Genomic DNA, 21849 nt, shown 5'->3' on the forward strand with positions numbered 1-21849 from the left:
TGTCTCAGAGCTCTACAGACAATTCCTTCGACCTCATGGCTTGGTTTTTGCTCTGACGTGCACTGTCAACTGTGGGACCTTATATAGACAGGTGTGTGCCTTTCCAAATCAGGTCCAATCAATTGAATTTTCCACAGGTGGACTCCAATCAAGTTGTAGAAACATCTCAAGGATGATCAATGGAAACAGGATGCGCCTGAGCTCAATTTCGAGTCTCATTGCAAAGGATCTGAATACTTATGTAAATAAGGTGTCTCTGTTTTTTTAAACACATTTGCAAAAATTCATAACCTGTTTTCGCTTTGTCAAAATTAGCTATTGTGTGTAGATTGATGAGTATTTTAGAATAAGGCTGTAACGTTAACAAAATGTGGAAAAAGTCAAGGGGTCTGATTACTTTCCGAATTGTTATGATGAGTTTCTCGGGTATCAAGTAATCAAGGATGTAAGAATATACTTGGACACTTTTGATGGGGAGTTCATATAAGATATTTAATATGGTACCATGGTTAGTTATAACAGACATGGCCCTGCCTCTTCCATCTTCCTAACTACAGAACAAAGATCCACTCTCTCTATATATATATATACACACTCTGTTACAAGTCTCTCCACGAACTTCTGGTAAACCTCAATGGGCACTCCCATTCTTTGATGTTATTACCCTTTACCCCTGTCAGTATATCCTGTCCATCAATTATTCTAAGATCAAGGCGGCAGGCAGCTTAGTGGTTAAGAGCATTGTGCCAGTAACCGAAAGGTCGCTGGTTCTAATCTCCGAGCCGACTAGGTGAAAAATCTGTCGATGTGCCCTTGAGCAAGGCACTTAACCCTAATTGCTCCTGTAAGTCGCTCTGGATAAGAGCGTCTGCTAAATTACTAAAATGTAAATGTAATCAACCTCAGTAATCTCCTTTGACATAACTCCGTGGCACCAAACCACTTATCCACTAACTCTCTCCTGGTCCACACAACACTATGACATCATTACAGTACGGTAAATGTATGCACTCACTAACTGTAAGTCGCTCTGGATAAGAGCGTCTGCTAAATGACTAAAATGTGACACGAATGCACTGTAGTTGTTCATCATTCTCGCCGCCGCCAGAGAGAAGACAGGGAAGAAACCACCATTTACCTCTAGGCTGCTATAGACTCTATATTTGTTTGGTTTGTCATTCTGCCGTTTTTCATGGGATTTTAGTGGTAAATAAATAATTTATTTAGAATTTAACCGAATTAATTTGTCCAGAAATAGTTTTACCAGCTCCTTGTATTCTGAAATTGAAAGAGGGAGGGAGAGCCGCTCCTCTGCGCTCCGCCAGCGCTACACCCCTGCTGAAAATAGGGGCTTTTGTTTATGCCTTTATTTCCATATGAAATCAAATTGGATAAAGCCTACTCAGAAATACATTTGTATGTTTTTTTAATTTTATTTTATAACTGCAGCTGCTCACAAATGGACATTGTCAAATCAAAACCCAACCTTAATTTACCCGTTGTGACGCACGGATGTTACAAACTCCGTTTTAGATGAGACAGGCGTTATGACCAAAATGATTTACACTTTGTAGTCAATTTTGACACTAGAATAAATGCCTCTGACTGTTTGTTTGTTTTAACGTTTTTCTCTGTGTAGTTTTTCCAGGTTTCTGATTTGTTTCTTTGTGTGTGTGTGTGTCACACACTCTAACTACCCCCCCCCCCCCCCCCAATTACGATGTTTGTTTGTTTTAACGTTTTTCTCTGTGTAGTTTTTCCAGGTTTCTGATTTGTCCCTGTTTTTCTGGTTTTTGCTCTCAAAATCACACCGTTAATGGAAAAACAACAAAATTCTAAGTACACAAAAATACTTCAACCACATCAGGAGACCACTTTTGACATTTTCATTTTTGGGTGTAGATACCCTTTAATTCAAGTGGCACCAGCAAGAGCCTTGCTTGGTTAGTGGTGTCTCTGTAGCACACGTGATTGCAGAGTTTGCTGAACAAATCACACCTGGATTGATGCAAATAATCTGGTTGATTTTAAACTGCTTCTCATGACATTGCTAGATTTCTTTCCAATCTGCGTTATCCACTCCAGTCAGCAGATGGCGATGTGAGTCTTTCAGGTGATGCTTCTTGCGTGACGTATAATCTAGTGGACGGGACGGGAAGCTTCTTCAACAGCGACAAAAGGGTACTGATTTGACCGTAGCTTGCTAGCGAACATAACACCGAAACATTGAAGCTCTTTAGACCAATCTTGTGTATTTAATCTTAGTGTTTAGCACATAATGTTTACGTGTCTACTAGTTCATTTAAACGTAATTTGCTTGTTAAATTATCAAATGTGGTAAATTGATACTGCACTAGGTTAATCGCCCGGAGCTTGAGCTCACTAAACTAGACGGAGAAAGAAGCTCTGGTGAAAAGAGAGGAAGAAGCTTTCAGAATGAAAAAGGAGGAAGAGGAGGCTATCACATTGAAAGAAGAAGAGGATGATATTACAGCGAAAGAGGAAGATGGGAAAGAGGTTGTCAGAGTGGAAGAGGAGAAGGTAAAAACTTTCAGAATCAAAAAGGAGGAAGATGCCATAACATTGAAAGAAGAGGAAGAACATTTTGGAGTAAAAGAGGAAGAGGAGGCTATCTCAATAAAAGAGAAGCAGGAAGACATTTTGGGAGTGAAAAAGGAGGAGGAGGAGACTGAAGAGCCGATTAACACCAGTGAGTACTGTCTTAAAAACATGGGCATAGACTATGCAGTTCTTGAACTAATGTGTGGTTTTAAATGGTCTTTCTACTGAAGTTCTACACTTGAATATGTTGTTCAGTACTGTAGGTATTGTTTAAGGGGCAATCTGCCATTGGTACATATATTTTTTGGACTTTTAAATTAGATATATTGAATTCTCCATGTGGTCTACATTAAAGTGCACCTCATCTAATATAACAGGCTTTTCAAATTCAATATTTGTGCATAATTCCTATTTAAAATATCAAAGGGCACCAATTTCGTGGAAAGACCCTTTTACATTTGCATCAAACAATATTTTATAAAATCATGATGAATGTGGCCATTTTAGGCCCTGTTTAGATATATTAATGCCTATTGTAAGACTATGATTATAATAGATGGTCATAAGTTTACCATCTGTTTGATGTTCTCGTTCACACAGGAGGGAGACATGACTATTATGGATCCTCTGGGGAGCCTCAACAACATCCTGATGCTGACGAGTCAGAGAAGAGTCTCTCCAGATCAGAACACCAGATGGTACAGCTTGGTCTGGTCTAGCATACAGCTTGCTCTATCGGGGGCTGGGTTTCTGTAAAGCACTTTATGACAACAGTGACATCAGCATCCATAATGATATATGTCTGTGTCTCCTCTATATGGTTACCAGGACAACGCTAGCCCTTCCTCCCTCCCAGAGTCCCCGTGTCGTACCTCTCCCAGTAGCACCTTACTGCTGGGTCTGAAGAGGTTGTCTGTGCGGCTGGTGGACTGCAGGAAAACAACGGGGCTGAGTGGAACTGTGAGAGGAGGAGAAGAGAAGAAAGGAGCAGATTTGACTCATCAAAGTAAGTGCTGTAGTTTAGTTTGAACAATAAAATAGATCTGCCTACTGGTATCTGTTCCCAGGACAACCAGCAGAGTTCTGTTAGTTGACATGAAGATACACTGGTATCTGTTACCAGGACAACCAGCAGAGTTCTGTTAGTTGACATGAAGATACACTGGTATCTGTTACCAGGACAATCAGCAGAGTTCTGTTAGTTGACATGAAGATAGACTGGTATCTGTTACCAGGACAACCAGCAGAGTTATGTTAGTTGACATGAAGATAGACTGGTATCTGTTACCAGGACAACCAGCAGAGTTCTGTTAGTTGTCAAGAAGATACACTGGTATCTGTTACCAGGACAACCAGCAGAGTTCTGTTAGTTGTCAAGAAGATACACTGGTATCTGTTACCAGGACAACCAGCAGAGTTCTGTTAGTTGTCAAGAAGATACACTGGTATCTGTTACCAGGACAACCAGCAGAGTTCTGTTAGTTGTCAAGAAGATACACTGGTATCTGTTACCAGGACAACCAGCAGAGTTCTGTTAGTTGACATGAAGATACACTGGTATCTGTTACCAGGACAACCAGCAGAGTTCTGTTAGTTGACATGAAGATACACTGGTATCTGTTACCAGGACAATCAGCAGAGTTCTGTTAGTTGACATGAAGATAGACTGGTATCTGTTACCAGGACAACCAGCAGAGTTCTGTTAGTTGACATGAAGATAGACTGGTATCTGTTACCAGGACAACCAGCAGAGTTCTGTTAGTTGTCAAGAAGATACACTGGTATATTTCCACCACAGTAGACAGTTCTGTTAGTTGACATGAAGATAGACTGGTATATTTCCACCACAGTAGACAGTTCTGTTAGTTGACATGAAGATAAACTGGTGGATATGGATGTTATGAATATCATAACATAGAGTTATTTTTCCTCTGGTTGCGACATGTGACATGCTGGTAGAAATGAGGTAAAACATTAAAGGGAGCACTAGGAGCATTTTCCTGTTTTCCTTTTCTGGTTTCCCTGCATTATATACAAATAGTGATGATAGATATTGTGGTCTACAGGCAAACAAAAACTCAAGATAGTTCAATTTTGAGTCTTAAATGAGGACTGTAGCATCTAATGATGAAACATTATGGAGTCTTAAAGGAGGACTGTAGCATCTAATGATGAAACATTATGGAGTCTTAAAGGAAGACTGGAGCATCTAATGATGAAACATTATGGAGTCTTAAAGGAGGACTGTAGCATCTAATGATGAAACATTATGGAATATTAAAGGAGGCCTGTAGCATCTAATGATGAAACATTATGGAGTCTTAAAGGAGGACTGTAGCATCTGATGATGAAACATTATGGAGTCTTAAAGGAGGACTGGAGCATCTAATGATGAAACATTATGGAGTCTTAAAGGAGGACTGTAGCATCTAATGATGAAACATTATGGAGTCTTAAAGGAGGACTGGGATGAAAAGGGAAAGGAAAGGGGATATCTAGTCAGTCACAGCTGAATTAATTCACCCTAAATGTGTCTTCCTCATTGAACCCAACCCCTCTGAATCAGAGAGGTGAGGGGGCTGCCTTAATCGATGTTCCACGTCATTAGCGTCCGGGGAGCAGTTGTTGTTGGGGGACAACTGCTTTGCTCAAGTGCAGAACGGCAGACCTTTCCACCTTGCGGGCGTGGGGATTCGAACCAGTGACCTTTCGGTTACTGCCTCAACACTCTTTACCGCTAGTCTACAAATGTTCCAACTTCAATTAATTATTTCTCAATGATGCTTTAAAGGAGAAGTTTACCCCAAATCCAGAAACTCTGAAGTGTTTCCATACTGTGAAACTAGTCCAGTGGAGTTTGTCCTCTCTCCCTGTAGTGCTGTACTGAAACAGCTTCAAACACGTATCACGTGACGTTGCTGAATGCAGGCCAAGCTCTGCTACTTTGCCAGTTAATTTGTTATTTTATTAAAGCGATGGCCTTTGGCTTTCACCTGGAATTGTTTATGTATTAGAAAATGACAAAGTGAAAACAGGTTTTTAGAAATTGCAAATGTATTAAAAATAAAATACCTTATTTACATAAGTTTTCAGACCCTTTGCTATGACACTCGAAAATTGAGCTGAGATGCATCATGTCACGCCACAGATCTGGGGAAGGGTACCAAAACATTTCTGCAGCAGTGAAGGTCTCCAAGAACACAGTGGCCAACATCCTTCTTAAAAGGAAGACCTTTGGAACCACCAAGACTCTTCCTAGTGCTGGCCGCCCGGCCAAACTGAACAATCGGGGGAGAAGGGCCTTGGTCAGGGAGGTGAACAAGAACCCGATGGTCACTCTGACAGAACTCCAGAGTTCCTCTGTGGAGATGAGTGAACCTTCCAGAAGGACAACCGTCTCTGTAGCACTCCACCAATCAGGCCTTTATGGTAGAGTGGCTCGACAGAATCCACTCCTCAGTAAAAGATCGCAGTGCTAACTGTGCCACTAGAGATCCTGGTTCGAATCCAGGCTCTGTCGCAGCCGGCCGCGACCGGGAGACTCATGGGCGGCGCACAATTGGCCCAGCGTCGTCCAGGGTAGGGGAGGGAATGGCCGGCAGGGATGTAGCTCAGTTGATAGAGCATGGCCTTTGCAATGCCAGGGTTGTGGGTTTGATTCCCACGGGGGGCCAGTATAAAAAAAATATGTATTCACTAACTGTAAGTCGCTCTGGATAAGAGCGTCTGCTAAATGACTAAAATGTAAAAAATGTAAAAGGATTCTCAGCCCATGAGAAACAAGATTCTTTGGTCTGATGAAACCAAGATTGAACTCTTTGCCTGAATGCCAAGTGTCACGTCTGGAGGAAACCTGGTATCCTCCCTACGGTGAAGCATGGTGGTAGCGGCATCAAGCTGTGGGGATGTATTTCAGGGACTTGGAGACTATTCAGGATCGAGGGAAAGATTAACAGAGAAAAGTACAGTGAGATCTTTGATGAAAACCTGCTCCAGAGCGCTCTGCACCTCACTGGGGCAAAAGTTCACCTTCCAACAGGACAACAACCCTAAGCACACAGCCAAGATAACACAGGAGTGGCTTCGGGACAAGTCTCTGAATGTCCTTGAGTGGCCCAGCCAGAGCCCAGACTTGAACCCGATCAAACATCTCTGGAGAGACCTGAAAATAGCTGTGCAGCAACGCTCCCCATCCAACCTGACAGAGCTTGAGAGGATCTGCAGGAAATAATGGGTGAAACTCCCCAAATACAGGTGTGCCAAGCTTGTAGCATCATACCCAAGAAGACTCAAGGCTGTAATCGCTGCTAAAGGTACTTCAACAAAGTACTGAGTAAATAGTCTGAATATTTTGTACATTGTAGAATAATAGTGAAGACATCAAAACGATGAAATAACACATATGGAATCACTATGAAATAACACATATGGAATCACTATGAAATAACACATATGGAATCACTATGAAATAACACATATGGAATCACTATGAAATAACACATATGGAATCACGTAGTAACCTAAAAAGTGTTAAACAAATCAAAATATATTTCATATTTGAGATTCTTTAAAGTAGCCACCCTTCGCCTTGGTGACAGCTTTGCACACTCTTGACATTCTCTGTCACCTGGAATGCATTTCAATTAACAGGTGTGCCTTGTTAAAAGTTAATTTGTGTAATTGTAATAATAAAGAAAAACCCTTGAATGAGTACCTTTGAATACCCTTGAATGGTATGTCCATACTTTTGACTGGTAATGTACACTGAACAAAAGGATAAACGCCTCATGCAACAATTTAATCTATTTACAGTTCATATAAGCAAATCAGTCAATGTAAATAAATTCATTAGCCACTAATCTATGGACGTAACATGACTGGGCAGGGGCACAGCCATTGGTGGGCCTGGGAGGGCATAATCCCACCCACTGGGAAGCCAGGCCCAGCCATTGGTGGGCCTGGGAGGGCATAAGCCCACCCACTGGGAAGCCAGGCCCAGCCAATCAGAATCAGTTTCCCCCCACTAAAGGGCTGTATTACAGTTAGAAATACTCCTCAGTTCCATTAGCTGTCTGGGTGGCTGGTCTCAGACTATGTGGAGGTCCTGGGCTGGCGTTGTTATACGTGGTCTGCGGTTGTGAGGCCGGTTGGATGTACTGCCAAGTTCTCTAAAATGACGTTTAGAGAAATTAACATTCAATTCTCTGGTAACAGCTCCTGTGGATATTCCTGCAGTCAGCATGCCAATTGCACGCTCTCTCAACTTGAGACATCTGTGGCATTGTGTTGTGTGACAAAACTGCACATTTTAGAGTTGCCTTTTATTGTCCCTAGCACAAGGTGCGCCTGTGTAATGATCATGCTGTTTAATCAGCGATGTCTTGAGTGTCCTAGAACTGTCTTTTTTTGTGTTCTGACTTATAAAACAGAATGAATAAAATAAGTAATGTAAACATATTATCAGTAATTACCAGGAAGCTCTAAAACATTTGTTTTAAAATCACATAAAGATTGTTTTAAATAATGAAATATTTGAAAACTTGCCTCAGGTTATTGAAGGATCTGATTTGGATTAAACCTCACAGCAAGGCAGTTTTATCATGTGGAGGTTTCATTCAGGTCTCTCTTTAAATAAACACTGTTTTTGACAGGAGAAAAACCAAAGTCGGAGGAACCAGAGACGTCCAAACCAGCAAGACGACTCCTCTGCTCCCACTGTGGAAAGACTTTTAACCAGTTGGGAAGCCTGAAAGCTCATGAGCGAATCCACACAGGGAAGAAGCCTTTCCATTGCTCCCACTGTGGAAAGAGTTTTATCCGGTTAGACAACCTGAAAAGCCATGAGAGGGCACACACAGGGGAGAAGCCTTACCACTGCTCCCAGTGTGGAAAGACTTTTAACTACTTAGGAAACATGAAATCTCACGAGCGAGTACACACAGGGGAAAAGCCTTACCACTGCTCCCAGTGTGGAACTAGGTTTGCTAAGTTAGGAACCCTGAAATCTCATCAGCAAATACACACAAGGCAGAAGCCTTACCACTGCTCCCACTGTGGAAAGAGTCTTAACCGGTTAGACTCCCTTAAAAGACATGAGAGGGAACACACAGGAGCAAAGCCACACCATTGCACCCAGTGTGGAAAGAGTTTTAACCACTTAGGAAAGCTGAAAGCTCATGAGCGAATCCACACAGGGGAGAAGCCTTTCCATTGCTCCCACTGTGGTAAAAGTTTTATCAGGTTAGACGACCTGAAAAGTCACGAGAGGGTACACACAGGGGAGAAGCCTTACCACTGCTCGGAGTGTGGAAAGAGTTTTAGCCATTTAGGAAGCCTGAAAGCTCACGAGAGAAGCCACACAGGGGAGAAGCCTTACCACTGCTCCCATTGTGGAAAGAGTCTTAACCGGTTAGACACTCTGAAAAGACATGAGAGGGCACACACAGAAGAGAAGCCACACCATTGCACCCAGTGTGGAAAGTGTTTTAACCGGTTAGACACCCTGAAAAGACATGAGAGGGCACACACCGGGGAGAAGCCTTACCACTGCTCCCAGTGTGGAAAGAGTTTCATCCGGTTAGGGCACCTGAAAGAACACATGAGAACGCACACAGGGAAGAAGCCTTACAAATGCGCAAACTGTGGAAAGACATATTACTCATCACAGTCACTTAAAAGTCATATGAGAATCCACACAGGAGAGAAGAATTACTTATCTTAGTGTGTAAATTGATATTTCACATCACATTGACTTAATTACTTCTCCTAGTGTGTAAATTGAAATTTCACATTATATTGACTTAATTGCTTCTCCTAGTGTGTAAATTGATATTTCACATCGACTTGAAGTTAATCAGAGGACATACACAGTGCTCCCATTGTCTTATATTGTTGACTGAGAATGTGTTTAGTTGTTTATACCATATGAAATGTAATTATACAAAGTATACTCAAAAATATATTTGTGTTTTTATTAGAAAACATGAATTGAATATGGAGTGTGTCAGTTTGAATACAGAGTAGATCAGATTCCATGTGTTTAAATGGTCCTTTTTTAAACTCTGACTGTGTGTTTATCTGGGTGTGTCATTCCTCCAGCACTACAGGTAATCAAGTGATATTTGGATGTGATGCATTGGCTCCATTGTTTACATTTGCATTGTTGGCCCACTGATGATTTAATGAAATGAAAATCTTCACGGACTCTGTAATGGAACATTTTAATTGTATGTGTCCACATAACTGAGTATGTGACTAACCTTGTGAAACTGTCCTATTATAATCTCCTGTTCTTGGGAGTATCATACTGTGTTGCAAACCAGATTCCACCTGCATCCTTGTATAAATAAAGTCCGGCCCAGGAACAGGAAACTATAAAGATATGTGCTCATCACCCAATGCTTTGGAATTCATACTGTCTACACTGCACTGTGTAACTCTGTTATTCTCTCTGAGCTCAGAAATAAATAATCTTGGTTTGACTTAGACTCCAGCAGATCCTTATTTTATAATATCCACCACAACTCGCTCAAGGATTGCTGTTTCATCATTGTCTCAATGAAGAGTTCCTTGTTTGACTTTCCTGGGGGCATTTATAAGCCTGCTACTGGTTGAATTAACGTTGTTTCCACTGTCGTGTATTGGGATTATGTCTTTGTTAAATGTTTTTTAAGTGGAACTGAAAGAATGTTGATTTTAGTATCAAGAGGGAATGTTTTAGTGTAACGCCACATACAACAGACAGGAAGTGTGTTGTAGACAGGGGAGACTGGTGATTGGCCAGAAGAGGGAGCCCATCTTTTTGCATTGTTTATAAGTAAGGGGCTAGACAAATAGAGGCAGAACGGCCATGACAATCTGGGACGCCGTTCTCCGGATACCGCGGGTCTGTAACTTATGCTGTAACCTTGTGATATTAATAAAAGCCTCTAATCATTGTGCAGCATAAACGGACTCTTTGTTGACAGCAATAATGGCCACCATTCACCCGATACGACAAATGGCGCCCAACGTGGGGCTGGTCTGCATCTCTCCTTTGGTCATTCGTAGCTGCCAAGCTAACTTCGGTCTGGAGTCATGACCAGACAAGGGTGAGTGTTCCTCACAGCTAAGTTGTTAGTTTTGTTGCTGGAGGAATGTACCATACGACCGTGCCTCGGGTGGCGTTATTGCGGTCGACTAGAGTCTGTTATAATATATTCCATGGGTAAACGGCAGGTAATTGGAAGTTTAGAGCATAAAACGGTAGGAATTAAGTATTGAAGGTGTACAATTAAAACAGATATGCGCATTCATTAGGGCACTGTACCGCTTAAGACCCCGGGGGGGCCATTTAGAAAATGATGGGCCGACAAATCCGCTTACACGATAGAATGTGCAGTCGGTGGGTTTTTAAAGAAAACTCGGTTTGATGGAGTTTATCTGATTGTGATTATGGTTCGACTTTCGTCCGACGGGGTGTCTGATTGGGTCTAATTTCTCTGTGAAATGGTCATTAATCCACGGTAGCAAAAACGGTAGGAGAAATATATGTTAAAAGGAATAAGGGCAGTGAAGGATATTTATTTGTGTGGTAGGCCGCAGTTAGCTAAAGGCTAAGGCTAATGTTAATGCTAAATGCTGGAGTGTGGGTCATGCTACATGGTACATATTGGCTAATGCTAATGCTAAATGCTAATTGTGTTGCGTGCTACATGCTAACGGATATCCTTAGAGACCCCATTGCGATGGATTAAAGTCTCTTAAACTTGTCTCTGTGTGTGTAAGTCAGGTTATATGTTTTGTGAGCTCTGTTATGTGTAATTGTGTGAGTATAAGGTATGAAATAGTGAAGCTGTAGCGTAATGCTATCGTTCTATGGTGTGGCAAGCATGGGGTTAAATGGATGTGCGCATGTGCATGATTTTACGGCGCTAAAACTACGACATGAGGTTATTTGCTAAAACTACAAACACTGCATTGTGGGTAAAGGTCATAGGTCCCATCTGGGGTTACCCTGCAGGGGGAGAAATAGACAGACAGAGGAGAGATTTTAACACGAATCTTCTAGTTGTTACATCGGCGGATGGTTAAAGATGAAACTTGTTTTGTGACCTATTGAATTTGTAAATTAGATATATGGTAACGGATTATAATAAATTGAATTAAATAATTAAATGACGGATTAAAATAAAATAAAAATGTTTTTGAGCGATCTATTTAGTTCTGAGTTTAGTCTTAGAGTGAATAATGTAGAACGAATGAATATTGAATGGTTGGAAATACTCAGTGATTGCATTAACTACTAAAATGTTATTCTGTGTCTCTGTTTTTCTGTCATATGAGAGGAACGATAAGCGAGGGGAGAGAGGAGATACAGGAAGTGCTGACGTGACATCACGTGACGCGGCAGAGGATCGGATCAGATATCAGGCTAGTTCACAAAATATGTGATGGTATGACAATTTCACATAGGCTTGGCAAACTGATTCATTAGAAATTGCATTTTGGAGGCTATGTGCATCACTGGGGTTGATTGGAGTTGTGTTGGGAATCAAGGACTGACATTATTCTGTAAATTTAAGATAATTAGGGGTTATAGAGCAAGGGGTTACAGGCTTTGTTTTTGGGATTGCTTTGAAGTTGACTAACTTACATTTACTTGCATTTGATGGGTTGTGGTAAGATAGCCAACACTAATTAATAAATTGGTGACATAGGATATAGGAATACAATTGGTTTTAATTATTCATGATTTTTAATTGATTTATTAAAACATTTTTTTTTTTTTTGGGAGTTGTTAGGTTTATATTAATAATTAGAGGGGGGAAGCCATAGGCTATACAGTCTAAAATAAAATAATTCACAATAAAGGAATATAAAAGAGTAGTTACAATGGGGAGAAAAGGACAGCAAGGCTATAAAAGTCATTACACCGATTGATATGGTATAAAATGGTAATCCTTTAACTAAAGTATTGCGAGGTTATCCGGCAAGTGAAACAAAAGTTGCCCTTCATTCTCAAACACAAACTGATAAAAGATTCCAGCGATAAGATAAACAACGGTATAGAGAAGGCGACAGAAAAACTAAGCGCAGAAGTCAGTACACCTTTCTCACATACGGATTCAGCGGTAAGACACCCACCTTACGAGAAGGAAGTAGAGCTTAGGGATGTTTATCCTCAGCTTCCAGGGATCATCCAGGAGGGTGATTGTTGCATCAGAGATGAAGACGAATAATAGATAGAGGACAAGCAGAAACGACGATCACAGAAGAAAAGTAAGAAGATGATGGAAGATGATATTTTGAGGACAGAACTTAGAATATAAGCTGTTGAAGAATACTGATATGTCAACAGCAAGAAAGAACAGGACGAAGAAACTCTGAGAAAACTCAATCATACAACTGGTGGAGAAGAGAAGCTTTGGTTATGAAGAATCAGAGTGAACCAAATCAACAATCACTGTTACAGCTTCAACTGAACAATATCAAATGCAATTGTACCAGCCAAGGGGCGTACCAAATGTTCCATATCCACAGCCAGTTTCTGGACAGACACAGAATTACAGAATTGGAGAGGAAGAGGACGAGAAGGCTTAGAAGGAGGAGGAAGATTTCAGCTACACTTCCAGCAACTTTCAGAAGACTGTTATAATTGTGGACAGGTTGGTCACTTTACCTGTGAGTGCAACAAGTCAGGAGGAAACAACAGAGAACATTTTTAAGGAAGATACAGGGGCAATTCAAGATCACCTGTTCTCCAGGTGAATCCTAAAGATTCTAGAGTGCCTAGAAGATCCGGAAGGGGGGTGTCAGCTGATAGCATCGATTAGAGAAGAAGAGAAAATAGCTAACAATTGAAGTAAAACCAGAGGACTATGAGAAGTGATAGTGAATAGTGTAAAAACTAATCTGTGTTGAGCCTAAAGAGGTTAAACATCTCACTATGTAAAATTGACTAATTAGGATAGGGATTTGAGGTAGTAAACAGCTAATTACTCTTAAGGAACCAAGTGAGCTATGCTATAAAAAATCAAGGAGAAATTAAAATAGACATACTAATATTAGAAGATACTGTTATGGCAGTGTTGGGAAGAGATGCATTGTTTAAATTGAATTGTACAATAAGATGTACACTAAACGGCTGTCTGGTAGAGGATTTTAAAAAGTAGGGTTTTTGGGAATCATATTTGCTTAAAAAGATAATATCATAGGAAGGATGATAATCTATTAGACTGCCTATTAGACAATCTGTCTGAAAAATTAACTTAAAAGGGGTGACTGTTATTCTGGGTTACATTCTTACACCAAGAGATTTTAGGCTAGGCTAAAAGGTGTTTAGTCATTTGCCAAGTCTGTGTGTAAAAAAAAAGTCAGAAGCAGGTGGGGACTTTCCCAATCACATAGTCTAAAAATTGGTGGTAAAGGGATTTTGTGAATAAATCAGTGGAAAAGGTTTTTAAAAGGTTAGGAGGAAAAGATTAGATTAAAATAAGTTAGGAGAACTAGGGTTGAAGGAACTCTAAGACAGTAAGCTAAATTTCAAAGTTAGTAGTAAGACAGAGAGAGAACAGTGATGAAGGACATTTTAGAGTTTAGTGGGAAGATATGGTAGGAGTTTAGATCTGTTAGGCGCAGATGCATTGAGAAAGTATGTGTTGCTGAATGATAAGAGAAGATTGAGGGTGATTGAGTATCTATAGTTGCAGTTCCCAGCAGGGAGATCAAGGTAATTATAGGTGTATTTTTTATAATCAAAAGTTTGAAAGTCAGGGATTAGAGATAGGACTGAGAGTTGGGAAAAAGTGACACTAGTGGTGATAGATGGAAGTACAAGCAAAGACTTCAAATCTTTGGAAAATGGATGAAGTAACTAAGGACATTAACACTTCAGTCTATTAAAACAACAGTGAGAAGCAATTTAACTCTTTCAACATTGATAGTTATTAAAGCCATAAATATATCGCATTTGATTATAAGGGAACCAATAGCTCCAGCACCAATTTTAGGGAAAAATACTTATTAGGGTTAGGATGGGGACATTCCTCCCACATGGAGAGATAATTATGGAGAAGAAGTATACTTATCTAGTGCAAGCATTAGAATTTGTTCCGGTTAAGAATTATTGGTTAAAAGGCTATGTAATTCATAAAGTAACGCTTATAATGGAAGAGTTGAGGTCTGTTGTGGCCTCCACAGTCATTGAGGGAGTTCAGGAGGAGTAGATTACAGTAGCCACTCCAACAGTAGATAATACACATAGGATATGGGTAACTTTCGCACTAGAAGTAATTAAGGTTGATACATCAACTAAATCAACTACTTTAATGGTAACTTTGGAAGGGATTAATGATACGATGGCAATAGCAAATGTAGGAAGTATGACACCGACAACAACTTTTCTGAAATTAAAGGGGTAGTAAGAAGGACTCAGGGGTTATGTTACGGATGGAGAGTGCTGTCAATTATAGTACGAATAGGGTTAAAATAGGAGAACAGATAGTAGTAGAGAGAATATAGATTCATCATGGAGGTACCGGATGAGGTCTTTGATTTTAATGACAGACAAGGAGAGGTATCTGATCAGTACCGCTCGTTAGGGGAGAGAGAAACTAAAGGGAGTGGTTTGATTCTTCTGTTGTGAAAATTAGAGATAGATGGGCAGGTTCCAGCAGCTCATTCTGTAAGATCAGTGAGGAATATTGAGGGTCCATGTCTGGTGAGAATTCCAGAACCAAACATGTTAGAGACGGTCGTTCGACCTTTATCAAGTATGTGTCAATCTTATGCTTTGTCATGACTGTGGTATCAGCAACAGTCAGTAACAGATAAAATAATGTCATTGTCAAAACATTTGTTTAAGCCTAGGGTTAGGTGTTATTGGGTTAAATGAATTAACTTGGGTGCATTTGTTAGATGAAAAGTAAAATCAGGTAACAGCAAACCCTGAAGCATTTGAGGTGTAACCATTGAGGGCTAAAAGTTGTTTTTGTTCTAATAAAACATATGAGGTAAGGGGTATGTTTATGGGAATATCAGATTGTGATGTTATATGATAACTTTGGGTATGCATGACCTTAAGGGTAGTAATGAGAAATATGTTACTTTTTATGTACCAGGTAGTAAGAACAGCAGGACTTTGATGGTTAAAAGATTAGCTTTTGCCTGACAATGTGACTATGGGGAAGTATAGAGATATTTGGAGGGTTTGTGGTGATAAAGCATATATATTCTTACCCTATGGATGGACAGGATGTTGTTACATGTCAACGTTGAAGCTTCCATATGAGGTTTCTACCATTATAAGAGGGGTAGCACCGGACACAGAAATCTGAAGCTATATTTGAAATTGGATGAAAAGAGACATGGCTACATGTCATAGTCTTCAAGCCTATCATTGAAGGATAAATCTAAGGGAGAAGGGGGGACTTTTTCCATGGTATGGTGTAACATTTGGGAAGATCATATTGATAATATTAGGTATACTTTGAGTCCAGATAGTTCCGATAATATCACGAGGGTTATATATGCATTGAAGAATATAAGGGATGCGTTTGGGAGATCTGAGAAGACTTGGTTGCAAGATCAGGTAGGCCAGTAGGGGCAGTGATGGGTTACATTTAATTGCAGCTTTGACAACACTGTGTGATGTTTGTCATTTGTTACTGACCTTTGAGAAAGCTATGATATTGAGATAGGTTGGAGAATGATGCCTGGAGACAACACTCAGATGCCGCTGTTGACTGTTCCTGATCTGGATGAAGATGGACAAGTGGAACTGAATGGATAAATATCATTTTGATGTTTTGATCATTTTTCAAAAAAAAATTCTCCAATATTAGTGTGATTTGTAGCATGATTTATGAATCAAAGGGGGGAATGGGTTTATGTGATTCATACATCATTTATATATCATTTTTATATTCTTAGTTGATATTGATGTTTAATTTGAAAGTGTTGTTTTGCAAAAGATACAGTTTGGTTTTTCTTTTTCTTCCAGAAGCATTTGGGGGAACATATGGAGAGTGAAATACTCAAACAGGGACAATATGAAGGGACAATATGACTGGAGGAGATGGAACAAGGAGGGTGTGGAAAGATTCTGATTCCATCATCAACAGTCCATTGGAAGAGGAGACTACGGGGAGATGAAGTGTAGTGGACTACATTCCAGTGTCTGCAATGAAATATAGACATGTGTAATACATAATTGTGTCATATTCTTAGGTATTAATTTTTGTAGAATGATGTTTGATGTTATTGAATACATGTGAGGATCTTAGATGTTTTTGTTTATTTCGGTGATGTTTAGGGACAGAGAGGCTAGGCAGGGAGAGTTCCACTTTAGGGTCCAATGGGTTGACCAGCCTTAGAGTGGATGTTTTTGGATAGGATTTTGTTTGCAGGGGCTTACATGTGTATTTAATTGCATCATAGTTTCAAATGCATTTACATGGTTTATGAGTTTATCTGGAGTACCGAAGGTGGTTGCCTGGGGCAGAGGGACCGTGAGAGAATTTTACTGTCTTGATGGATGGATATCTGAAAAGATGGCTGCCGGACAGTTTTTCGCTCTTACACTCCATAGAGATTTGTTCATATTTCATAGTAATGTATTCACACTTCATAAACAGTTATTTCATAGAAAGGTATTTACACTCTAGAGAATAATGTTTTTGGTTTAATGTTAAAGATACTCAATAAGATAAATTGTTACTTGTCATAATCCTATTCTGTTTGTTTTCGAGACTGTTCGTCTCGAAGGGGGGATATGTCGTGTATTGGGATTATGTCGTTGTTAAATGTTTTTTAAGTGGAACTGAAAGAATGTTGATTTTAGTATCAAGAGGGAATGTTTTAGTGTAACGCCACATACAACAGACAGGAAGTGTGTTGTAGACAGGGGAGACTGGTGATTGGCCAGAAGAGGGAGCCCATCTTTTTGCATTGTTTATAAGTAAGGGGCTAGACAAATAGAGGCAGAACGGCCATGGCAATCTGGGACGCCGTTCTCCGGACACCGCGGGTCTGTAACTTATGCTGTAACCTTGTGATATTAATAAAAGCCTCTAATCATTGTGCAGCATAAGCGGACTCTTTGTTGACAGCAATAATTGCCACCATTCACCCGATACGACACCACATTTCAGCAAAACAAATCCATGTGATGATGTTAGATCAATGTGGAAAACGGATTGGATTTGCAAAAAGCCATCAACATAAGGTTTTTTATTTAATTTTTCACTGACCTTCCAACCTAAATCCAATGACATTTGATGTTTTGTGTTGATTTCACTTCAGTTGACGACTCAATGAAATGTAAATAGAAACTAGATGTTGAACTGACGTCTGTGCCCAGTGGACTGGTTTGAATAAGCGTCATTTGTTGGATCAATATCCACCTTAGTAGCTAAGTTTCCATACAATTTGCGACAGATTTTCATGTGAATATTCTAAAATCTGCATAAAACAATATACGCATTTTCCCATCAGAAAAGTTTCCATCAAACAGACTCATTGCGGATAAAAGGCTTTGCGTGACGTAGTGCACAAAAAATAACTTTTGCTGTTAAATTCCCATGACAAATACACGTTAAATGGGTTTCCATCCCATTTTCAACTCTACTGATGGTTTTAAACAACTGTTGCTTTACGTAGCAAACGTGCTCTTGGCACGTTCACTGTAGCCAACAGCTCACAGATACAGTGCGGGTAGGCTACCTACATGATGAGATTGTTATGGAGAAGAGCAATATTATTTTATATGTCAAATGGCAACCAAGCATCGATCATCATGTCACCAGAATTAGACCATCAAAATGTATTGGAACGGAGCATCAAGCTCATCACGTGCACTTTCACCACCCTGTGAAGTTCATAACTTATTTCATCTGTAGCCTAATAAACTGCATGGGTTCCCAAGTCGTAGCGGGAGGACCACACAACATATCATCGCGTGACTCCAAGTTAACTTCGATATGATGGTTATTATATCAATATTTGCGCATAAAGGAGTTTCCACCGCCATTTCTCGCTTATACATTTTTACTGACACAAAAAGACCCCACCATGTAAAACAAATGAACAAATTGTCTGTCTGCATTTATACAATTGTACCCGCATATCCTGTTTCCATCAGCCCCGTCATTACTTTTGAAATGGTTGGATCAACATCCACCTTCATGATATGGATGAAGCCTGATTTGGAATGTCTCAGTAGTTCTATCTGGCTCCGTAGTACACCCCTCTGATAATCAAGTGATATTTACATGTGATGAATTTGCTCCATTGTTTACATTTAAGTTGGTGACCCACTCTGATGATTTATATCTTACTGAGTGGGGCCTTACCTATAGCAACAATACACTGCGGCGTTGACGTCAAGAAGAGAACTGGCTGATGGGTGGTGGTGCTACTCTATAGGTAAGGCTGTCCAGTCCAATATGAATGTTCAATACACACAATAGGTTGATCTGTAGCCAGTTAGCTAGCTGTCCAGTCCAATATGAATGTTCAATACACACAATAGGTTGATCTGTAGCCAGTTAGCTAGCTGTCCAGTCCAATATGAATGTTCAATACACACAATAGGTTGATCGGTAGCTAGTTAGCTAGCTGTCCAGTCCAGGGTATGTTATCCTGTGTTTGTATGCGTGTGTCTATGTTTGTGTTACTTCACAGTCCCCACTGTTCCATGAGGTGTATTTTTACCTGTTTTTTTAAATCTGATTCTACTGCTTGCATCAGTTACCTGATGTGGAATAGAGTTCCATGTAGTCATGGCTCTATGGAGTACTGTGCGCCTCCCATAGTCTGTTCTGGACTTGGGGACTGTGAAGAGACCTCTGGTGGCATGTCTTGTGGGGTATGCATGGGTGTCCAAGCAGTTTAGTTACCTCAACCTGCTCAATTTCCACATTATTCATTACAAGATGTAGTTGAGGTTGAGGGTTTAGTGAATGATTTGACCCAAATACAATGCTTTTAGTTTAGGAAATATTAAAGACTAACTTATTCCTTGCCACCCCATTCTGAAACTAACTGCAGCTCTTTGTTAAGTGTTGCAGCCATTTCAGTCACTGTAGTAGCTGACGTGTATAGTGTTGAGTCATCTGCATACATAGACACACTGGCTTTACTCAAAGCCAGCGGCATGTCGTTAGTAAAGATGGAAAAAAGCAAGGGGCCTAGACAGCTGCCCTGGGGAATTCCTGATTTTACCTGGATTATGTTTGAGAGGCTTCAATTAAAGAACACCCTCTGTGTTCTGTTAGACAAGTAACTCTTTATCCACATTATAGCAGGGGGTGTAAAGCAATAACGCATACGTTTTTCCAGCAGCATACTATGATCGATAATGTCTAACAAAACAGCCCCCACAATCTTTTTATCATCATGAATGTTCAGTACACACAATAGGTTGATCGGTAGCCAGTTAGCTAGCTGTCCAGTCCAATATGAATGTTCAATATTCGCAATAGGTTGATCGGTAGCCAGTTAGTATGAATGTTCATAATGAGGGAAAAATAAAGGTGGGCTCACCTGTCAACATGAGGCTCCTGCTGCAGGTAGCCTAGCGGTTAAGAGTGTTGGGCCAGTAACTGAAAGGTCCCTGGTTTGAATCCCCGAGACGGCTAGGTGAAAAATCTGTCAATGTGCCTTTGAGGGCAGCAGCAGGAGCCTCATGTTGACAGGAGAGCCCACCTGCTCTCAGCTGGTCAGGTCTTAATAGGAACAGGATGTGCCTGCCCAACACTCTTCCCCACATCAAGGATGGTGTCACATGGCACACAGCTCTCTTCATTGAGACAGCACACTAGAAGCATCAGTAAGTCATCACAAACATTGTTAATTAAGATAATTAATAGACAAGTAAAATGGGACAGGTTTCTTATAGGCTACACATTATTGGAGATAGACACTACATCACTGTTGATGTATTGACACTTTAATGATATTATTTGAGAGAGTCTGAAAACTCTGCTCCTAACAAGGAGATGAAAGAGACAGTGAAGAGACTCCAGGGACGGGGATGAAGTCTGTGGGAATGAAGATCAGACATTGAAGAGACTCCAGGGACGGGGACCAAATAATGATGATCCAATTATCGACCTTGCAAGCAATTCAAGACTCTATTATTATGGTGGGAGATTATAATACAGTTTTAAATAGCTCAATGGACCGTAAAGGAAATCACACTACAAACAATCATCCTTATGCTCTTAAGGAAATCGTGAATGTCATGGATACATTAGAACTAGTAGATATATGGAGGGTTAAATATCCTGATCTAGTGAGATATACATGGCTGAGACTCAATCAAGCTAGTCGTCTTGACTTCTTTCTTATGTCATTCTCTTTGGCACCAAAAGTTTAAAAAGTGTTGATAGGTGACAGAATGCGGTCGGACCATCATATAATTGGCATATACATTAATCTTACTGAATTTGGGCGAGGATATTGGAAATTTAATCAAAGCCTATTGGATGATAACTTGTTTTTAACTAGGACAGAGGAATTTATAACTGATTTTTTCCGACATAACATAGGTACAGCAAATCCCCTTATTGTACGGGACACCTTTAAATGTGCCTTTAGAGGACGTGCAATTCAGTACTCATCTCGAAAACGAAAGCAATTTAGGTTAAAAGAGTCCACACTAACAAAGGAAATAGAAGGTCTAACAGAACAGATAGATAGCAATAAAAACTGTATCATTGAGGCTCAGAATAAATTAGAGGAAAAACAAAAAGAAATTGAGAAACTTATTCAAGAAAAATCAAGTGTAATATATTATAAAAATAAAGCAAACTGGATGGAATATGGGGAAAAAAGCACCAAATTATTTTTTTATTTTCAACATAGGAATGCTACCAAAAATAATTTATTGAAACTGGTTACAAATGATGGAGTCACCCATGATTCACCAAATTATATTTTGAAGGAGGAAACAAAGTACTTTAAGCATACGTTTTCGTTTCAGTCGCCTCCATCTCCTCTAACTGAAGCAAATTGTAGAGATTTTTTTTCTATTGATAATGTAAAATTAACAGCCATACAGAAAGACTCATGTGAAGGTGAAATTACAGAGGAGGAACTTCTGGATGCAATTAAAGACTTTAAGTCCGGGAAAACTCCAGGGTTGGATGGCATACCAGTCGAGGTATACCAAACCTTTTTTGATATACTCAGAGGACCGTTATTAGCATGTTTTAACCACTCCTATTGAAATGGTAGATTAGCAGACACTCAAGAAGAAGGTCTGATTTCATTATTACTGAAACAGGATACAAGTGGAAAATGAAA

General features: G+C 40.0%; 1 protein-coding gene across 1 annotated transcript in view; it reads left to right on the top strand.

Moving 5' to 3' along the window:
- Window positions 1-2169: 2169 nt before the first annotated feature.
- The window catches only part of LOC311124853 (uncharacterized protein), a 35496-nt gene continuing 15816 nt past the window's right edge, over window positions 2170-21849 (top strand). The window contains exons 1-3 of the mRNA XM_084198955.1: window positions 2170-2710; window positions 3163-3260; window positions 3391-3568. Of these exons, the coding sequence (XP_084055081.1) occupies window positions 2437-2710; window positions 3163-3260; window positions 3391-3568 (550 nt within the window). The 5' untranslated portion in view covers window positions 2170-2436. The remainder of the gene's footprint in view (window positions 2711-3162; window positions 3261-3390; window positions 3569-21849) is intronic.

Source organism: Coregonus lavaretus, assembly GCF_964263955.1.
Source record: "Coregonus lavaretus genome assembly, contig: HAP1_SCAFFOLD_106, whole genome shotgun sequence".
Taxonomy (NCBI): Eukaryota; Metazoa; Chordata; class Actinopteri; order Salmoniformes; family Salmonidae; genus Coregonus; species Coregonus lavaretus.